Raw genomic sequence first — 8,274 nt, forward strand, 5'->3', positions numbered from 1 at the left:
GGATTGTGAGGGTTGTTCCCCTGGTGAGACACAGTCTCTCCCTCTGGCCCACATCAGATAGGATAGCATGGCACAGAAGATGCACCCTGGGAGATGCCCTAAGTGTGAGGCTATGAAGCTGCTCACGTGTCCTCACAACTGGGGTGGCAATATGTGCTATTATTAAAAAATATCTTTTATAGCATGGTCTCTAGGCCTTCGAGGATGCACAGGCCAACACGTGTGAACTCTGAATGACACTGTCACCTACTTATTTCAGAAAAATAATCTCTGTAAATTCAATCAGAAGATTTATTGGCATGTCTGTGCCGCTGGGATAAGATTGAGAATAATGGAGCCTAAAGATGTTCCTTCAACATGTCCCAGAACTGTCCATTATTGCACAGCCTGGCTGCATCGAGACACACCCTCAGCAGTGGAGGCACCAGGACTAGCAGCTGGCTCAGTTCAGCCTCACACAGCTGATCTCTGGGGGTTTATGTATTGGCCTGTATCACTGTGGAGGAGTATAACCTTGTTGACAGTAATAAGTGGCAGCATCCTCAGGCTTGAAGCTGCTGATGGTGAGAGTGAAATCTGTCCCAGATCCACTGCCACTGAACCGGGAAGGGACGCCTGATTGTAAATTGCTTGTATAATAGATCAGGAGCCTGGGAGCTTTCCCTGGTTTCTGCTGATACCAGGCTAAATACTTGCCAACATTCTGACTGGCCTTGCAGGTGATGGTGACTTTTTCTTCCAGAGATGCAGACATGGATGGAGTCTGGGTCATCTGGATATCACACCTGGCACCTGAGGACAAAAAATTGTGCACATCATTATCTTAATCATAAGTTAGATGATTTCCCTGAAGAGCCAGGCAGCCTAACTTCATGAAAACCCTCATTTCCCTCCTTACCCGGGAGCCAGAGCAGCAGGAAGCTGAGGAGCTGCACAGGGGCCCCCATGTCCACTCTGAGTGTGACAGAGACTGACCCTGCAGGGTGACACAGATTATTATTGAGTGTCCAGGCATGAGCTCTGAGGACTTGCAAATGAGAGGGGGCTGGGCAGGCTGGGCAGGCAGAGGGGGGAGGGTGTGTGTGGGGACCAGCCCAGCTGCAGGGAAGTCAAGGGTGTGGGTCCCTGTGGGGAAGCAGAACTTTGCCCACAGAGAATATGCTCCTCCCTGGGCCCCAGCAGGGCCCCAGTGTGAGCACAGAAGGGCGGGTCCTCTGAGCCTCAGAGTCAGGACAAGGCTTCTTGCTCTTTCTTGACCAGGGACAGGCTCTTTCAGACCACAGATACACAGACCCCCTCAGGAATTGTACATTCCTTCAATTTCACATCTTTGGACCGAGTTGAGAGCATGAAATCTTCTACTTAGCTTTAATATGCTGATATTTTTGGCTTTAGAAATGTCATCACTACCAACTGAAAAACTTGTATGTTAACAGCAGAAAATGTTTGAAGTCATGGTAAGAAACCTGTGCTGACATGCATTCATCAGAAACAGTCTCACCACTTCCACCTCAGCCTCAGATTGTGGGTTTTTTCTTCACTTTTAGAAAAGCTCTCTACATTCCCAAAACTACTGACATGCACCTTTATCTTTGGACAGTCTTCCATAGTTTTCAGGCCATCTTCCCCTGAAAGATTCCTTTCTGAGCTGAACAGATGTAAATGAGTCCAGAGAAGATAGATGAGATGAGTTGCCACCATAGGATCCCCTTGAATGCACCGTGCTCCTTCAGCTAACATGCTATATCACACATCTCTTCTTCTTCTTTTTGTTTTGTTTTGTTTTTGGACCTCATGTAATGGTTTCCAGGGCTTATTCCTAAAACTCTAGAATCACTCCTGGCAAGGCTCATTGGTGGAGGTGTGGGATACTCTATGGAATGCCAAGGATTGAAATTGGGTTGGCCCCATGTAAGGCAAACATCCTACTCACTGTACTATCTTTCCTCACATCTTTTCTAATTTTGGTCAGCTCTCAGAAAGCCCAGGTGCAGGCATTGAGATTCAAGTAAGTTTAGGGTACAACCCACAGAGAAATGACTTGCAGGTCTAAGAGAAGGGAATCAAAGTGGGCATGAGGGAGAGCCCAACCTGGAATCTAGGCTCTGACAGAGGCTAATATTTCAATGAGCTGGTGAGGGTAAAGTGCTGGGTGAGATGAGTCAGTGTAGACTCTAGTGATGATTTCCCCACCCCCTCCGTACTACCCCTATTCAATCACTGTTTCTTCATTCAATAGAATGCTCCTGGGAATGCACCCAGCAAAAAATTGAAAGCCCCATGGACCCTCCAATCATTGAATTCAAGCTTCATGATGTCTGAGGACTCTCCTCCATGAACTGCTGGCCCTGCTGGCATCTTTTTATTTCTGTGGAATCCAGAGTCCTGGACAGGCCAGAGATCCATGGAAGGTATCACAGAAGGACCCAGGGGAGCCCTAGAGTGATCATGGATTCTGGTGGAGACGGGTTTCCTCCCAATGATCAGCCTTTGACTGGGGCCTCCCCCAGTGCTGTCAGACAGGGGCAGCACAGGGAGCCTCACGTTCTGCATGGCCCCTGACAGGATCCTCCAGAGCCATTTGAGGCCTCACACCTGACACAGGCAGGAGAGATCTCCCCCAACCCAACACACACACACCCCAATCCACCACTGATTTTTAAGGCTGCCAGCGTTCTGCTCTCACTGGACCACCAGATGCCCCATGAACAAACTTCTAACAAATTCCTACTCCATGATTCCCATCAGCCACTTACTAAAGGACAATCCTGCACAAGGACTCACTGAGACAGGGCAGAATAAGGGTTGCTAGTGGCAGAATGGGCCAAAAAGAGTCCTAAGTTACAAAGAACACCAGAGGAGAGTGAAGGCAGGTGACCTGGGTGTGTGTACTCAGGAGAGCAGCTCAGATAAAACACACACTTTTGCCTTCACTGTCTGCTCCAGAGGAGCTGCCCTGAGCTGGTTCTGATGGCCAGGGGAAGGGTTGGGGAGAAGAAGCATGAGACTCCAGGGTGTTCACACAATCCTGTTGTCACAGAGGCCCTAAAAGATCGTGCATTTCACTTCGGGAGAAGGAGATGGGGGATTAGCACACAGAGGTTGTCTGAGCTCCTATGGCAGCTTCCTCTGATGGTGAGAGGGGGACAGAGCAGCTGCCACCATCCTGCAGAGCCTTGGGGGGAATGGGCTAAGCAGAAGCTTCAGAGCTAGAGTCAGTCTCTGATGCTCGGAACACTCATGTAGGCCCTCCAGGTACACTGACCTGAGCCTGGAACAGCCACCGGGACTGGAGGTGGGTCACTTTGTGTTCCACAAGGCATCTGACTGGAGCAGTATAAGGACACCCAAAACCTTACTATCAATGTGATAGTTCATTCAGTGATGGATTTCTGGTTGAAATCAAACAGCCAACAGTTTCATCAACAAGGTGTTGCATGACAAGGTGAAAATGATTTCTGAGTTCTCCTCAGCAATCAGAAGAGAAGGAAAAGGTGGAAAGTTGCCCCAGGACGACCTTCTCTGGATGCCCCGGAGGCAGACCCTGCTCAGAGGGTGCCAGGTGTGAAGCATCAGCTCAGGCCCCCTCACAGGAACACACAGGCTGGGGGCTCACACGACACACAGGATTCTCACACTCTGAGAGGCTGGAGAGTGAAGGTCAAGGTCCCTCAGGGTCACTTCCTGTGAGACCCTCCTCCTGTCAGCACGAGCCCCTCCCTCTCCTTGTCCTCACAAGCCTCTCCTGGAATTTCTGTCTGAGGGGACTGGGAGGGTGGGGCAAAGTGTTCCCTGGGGTCTCTAAACTCCCATCCAACCCCCCTCCTGTGAGCTCAGTTTACCTTCAGTGACTACTGCTTCATCTCTGAAGCATCACAGAGGAACTTAAGTCAAATTATGAGCACTGGATGGGGGATCAAAAGTCCATGGCAGAAAGGCAGGACAGGACTTCTATCCCCATAGCAGGAATGGATGGAAATCTGCTACAACTCAGACTCAAACAGCCTTTATACATTCTCACCACAGCCATGTCCCTGCTGACAATGGACCTGTTACTGTCTCAGGGTTTCTAGGATTCAGGGTCTCTCTTGTCACGTATGGGTTTTGTCTGCCATCTTGTGGCCCTTGTTTGATACAGCAACTTAATAGGTGTCAGCTGATGATGATCTCTGTGCTGCTGAGATTAGACTTTCCCCAAGTCTTGGGAACAGATACTGTAAAGTCTGTCAGTAAGCCTGAGTATACAAACATGTGAGTTGCTAAGTCAATCAGATTGTCACGCTCAACCTCAGTCTATCGGTGTCAGTTGTTGAGAATGAAACAAACAGACACACAAACGATAAACAATCACACATACAAGGACTGTGCAAGATTTAGTGTGGCCTGGACACTACCAGGGAGCCCACAGGAAGTCCATATTCAATGCAATGTGATTGCAACCTGGGTCCCCACTTTTGAGCCATTGTTTGGCAGAGACATTAAGGACAGTGAGTGAGCACCTCCACATTCAATGAAGAGCAGAGGCTGGACTGTCTCAGAGCCAATCAGCAGCACCTTCAAGGGTAAAGTCTGGACACTCTCTCTGTCTCTCTCTCTCTCTGTCTCTCTCTCTCACTCTCTCACTCTCTCTATTCTGTCATTTCCTACATGGCTTTGTAGTTAATGATGAATAACTTTTTTGTTTGAAAATTAATGAAAATTCACTGGAAGTTTCTCTGGGAGTTAGACAGAGGTGGTGTTAGACAGTTTATTACTGTTGGTCTTCTGTGAAATTGATAGTTGTTGTGATGTGTGGTTTTGCCTTTTATACAAATTTCACAAAGGTGTAAAACCAACAGTGTCTCAAGCCTGCTAGCCCCCCTGCTACCCAGTACAGCATGAAGGGCAGGTCCCCACACAGGGGCCTCTGTGAGCCAGCAGGGGCTGGACACAGCTCAGGGCTCAGAGTGACATGGGGGTTCTAGAATCTTGGGACTCAGCAGGTGTTGGGCAGGATCTGGAGGACAGGGTCCTCTCTAGAGCTGCGATCAGGGACAGTGTCTATCAGGTGACTTGTCTGTCAGGAGCAGCATGGAGGCTCATGGTCAGCCTCTCCTAGGGCAAAACCACCCTCAGTCCATTGCCAGCTTCCCAAGGGCCCCAGTGAGGAAGGTTCCCTGCCTGCCCATTGTTCCTCCTGCTACACTGGTTCAGCTCCCAGAGCACTGTGTCTGCCCCAGTGAGCAAGTGTCAGAGAAACTCCTACTCTACATTTTACTTCCCATGACCCCACTCACCAAAAAGGTTTGTGTGTGTTCAGGGCCCACATCCTGCAGTGCTCAGGCTTATTCATGGCCTAGGGCTCACACCTCGCGGGGAACAAAGTGGGGAGCAGGGATCCAGCCAGGTCAACCATATGCCAGGTAAACACTTCCTTATCTCTTCAACTGCATATGAAGCAAATGTGCATAGCACAGTAGTTCCATTATGCTTTAGGATCTTCTTGGAAAAACTGTATCACTCGCCTGATACTTAGGTAGTAACATTTCCCTTACAAATGTGGGCAAGGCAGGGAGGGTGCTTTCCATCAGCTGTCAGTCACTCCTACTGTGAAGCTCACTCACAGCACACATCCCCCTGCATACCTGCTGCTCTGCCACACCAGGCCTGTACCGCTTACCAGGTCTTAATGTGGCTTGTCTGCAGTCCAGCAGGGGCTCTCATGGTCCAGAGCCCTCAGCTGCAGCCTCCTCCCAGAGGGCCCCAATGCCTTCCCCTCACTGACTCAGAGACTGCTGTCTGCTCACCAGTAAAGAACAAGTGTGGGCATCTGGCCCTGGCCATGCAGGGAGGTTAGTGTTGGGGCCTGCATTACTGTTATGGAAACTTCGTAACTTGCATGCAGTCAAAAACTCCAGTGTACTCAGTCTCTGTCCTGCTCATCTGAAGAGTAAAATCTGACCCTGAACCACTGCCACTGAATCTGTCTGGGCACCTGAGTATCAGAAACTCAGTGGATCAGGACCTTTGGGGGTTTCCTTGGTGTTTTTCATAGAACCAGCCCAGGTAGGTAATTCCATTACTATGTATGAGGCTCTGCTACACCTGTAGGAGAAGGAGGCCGGTTCTCCAGGGATGATGGACAGGGACAGTGGAGACTGGGTCAGCACAACATCACCTCTGGATCCTAATTTTTTTTTTTAATTTTTATTAAATCACCATGTGGAAAGTTACAAAGTTCTCAGGTTTATATGTCAGTTATACAATATTCAAACACCCATCCCTTCACCAGTGCCCAAATTCCACCACCAGAAACCCCAGTTTACCCCCCGCCCCCACCCCCTACCCCCTACTGTATAACTAATGAATTTCACTTCATTTTTTCTTTACCTTGATTACATTCCATAATTCAACACAAAACTCACTATAGTTGACATAACTCTCTCTCTCTCTTTTTTTTTCTCTTTTTCCTTTTCCATTTTTTTTTTTTAATTTTTCCCCCTCATCCCCCTTCCTGCGCCTCATAGTATGGTGTACTCCACGCCACGTTGGCCAGCGTGGGGCTTTTGCTTAGCTCATAGTCCAGAGGTGGCTGTTACATTAAGAACCTTCAATATTTCAACAAAAACTTACTGTTATTATTTGGAGTTTCCCCCCCAAGTCTGACCTGTTCAAATGGAACCCTTTCACATTGATGACAATTATAAATGTTAAGTCGCGCGGACGCTGCCGCGTCCGCGCGGTTTTGGATTTCTGTATAAAGTCCTGGGAAAATTCTGCCAGAAACCAATTCCTAAAGCTGTCTCTGGTTCCCGCTTGTTCCACATCCACCGGCTCTGCAGGGGCATGGGCGCCCGGGCCTCTGGATCCTAATTTAAAAAAGAATTGAAAATAGTTCAAGATTCCTTTCACATCTGATCAACTTCATTGTTTCCTGATTTTTTCCAAAATATCCCCTTTCCTTACTGCCATTTCTTAAAAGCTTTGTATTTACACATCAAATCTTTATTGTGGGAATGAAGAAGATAGTTTAGAATTGAGAAAGTAGCCTCTAATCCACTGTGTCATCTCTACTTTCTCATCACATCTCTCCAGGGCACAGACCCTTGTTCCCTCCAGAATGTTTCTGACTATCACATCACTTACCCCATCATCTAGCACAGAGTGAGAGAGAGAGACAGAGAGACAGACAGAGACAGAGAGACAGGGAGAGACAGAGACAGAGACAGAGAGAGACAGAGACAGAGACAAAGAGAGCGGCAAGAATCCCCCACACTCCCCTGCTGAACTGTTTCCATTTCTCATGTTCTCTGTCTTTACCTGGGATCCCGAGAATCAGCAGCCCCAGGACCTGAGCAGGGAACCTCGTTTTGAGAAGTTGACCTGAGGAGTCCTGGTGAGTGAAGGTAAGATCAGGGCTGACTTTTATATCAGACTCAAACATAGATCCTTTCCCAAGACAACATGCAAAGACAGGGGTGGGTGCATGGGTGTCAAAACATGCTAAGGAGGGGCACCTTTTATTTTAGTGAACTGACTTTGTTTTTTCTTTTCTATATATAAAACAACCAATGTTTGTTTTATATATAGAAAAAAGGGGGTTGCTCTTAAAATAGAGGCTTGATCAGGAAATTTTTTTTTCAGTCTTCATGTGGAATAACTGGGCTTTTATTCCTTTTTCTTTTAATAGTAATTGACTTCTTAAGCATCAGATACTCTATTCCCATGAAAATGTGTCCACATCATCCTTTGAAAAACTCTGGCCATGTTGCATCTCCATCTCCCACATGTCCAGTACAAGATATTTTCCTGCTCAGATATTCAAAGTCTCAGATTTTAAGACACTCATGGGAGTCAACAATTCTTTGCTGTCTGTTGGTATCAGGTTAATATACATTTCATATAGTTAGAAACAAGTACTAGAAATTACCCTTTCCTGGGCCTAGTGAATTGAATTCATTATGTTTATGTACAATGAGTTTGAGAGAAAAAACATTACCCCCTCTTAGTGACAAGGCTTCATAACCTTGATAGGATAAAAATGGGAGAAATGTTTACCTTTTTCCCTCATAAGAGAGAAACTTGAGTCCTGCTCCTTCCTACCTCACCTTCCCTGGTGTCTGACATTGAGCTGTGAGAGACCCTGCTGTCTGCTGGACACAATGTCTTTGCCTGACGGAAGAATCACGTATGGGCAATGTAAGACTCTCAACCAATTAGCCAAAAATGAATCCTGATTCTTCTTACTCAGCTGTAGGAGCAGTGAGGAGTGAGGGTGGGGAGAACAGTGAAGTC

At 47.5% G+C, this 8,274-nt stretch overlaps 1 gene segment (V, D, J or C); it reads right to left on the reverse strand.

Annotated features, from left to right (window-relative positions):
- Positions 1-493: 493 nt before the first annotated feature.
- Positions 494-947, reverse strand: LOC101556939 (immunoglobulin kappa variable 1-39-like). The segment is given in 2 exon segments: positions 494-792; positions 899-947. Coding segments are annotated over 2 exon segments (348 nt in total).
- Positions 948-8,274: the final 7,327 nt, after the last annotated feature.

Source organism: Sorex araneus, chromosome X (assembly GCF_027595985.1).
Source record: "Sorex araneus isolate mSorAra2 chromosome X, mSorAra2.pri, whole genome shotgun sequence".
Taxonomy (NCBI): Eukaryota; Metazoa; Chordata; class Mammalia; order Eulipotyphla; family Soricidae; genus Sorex; species Sorex araneus.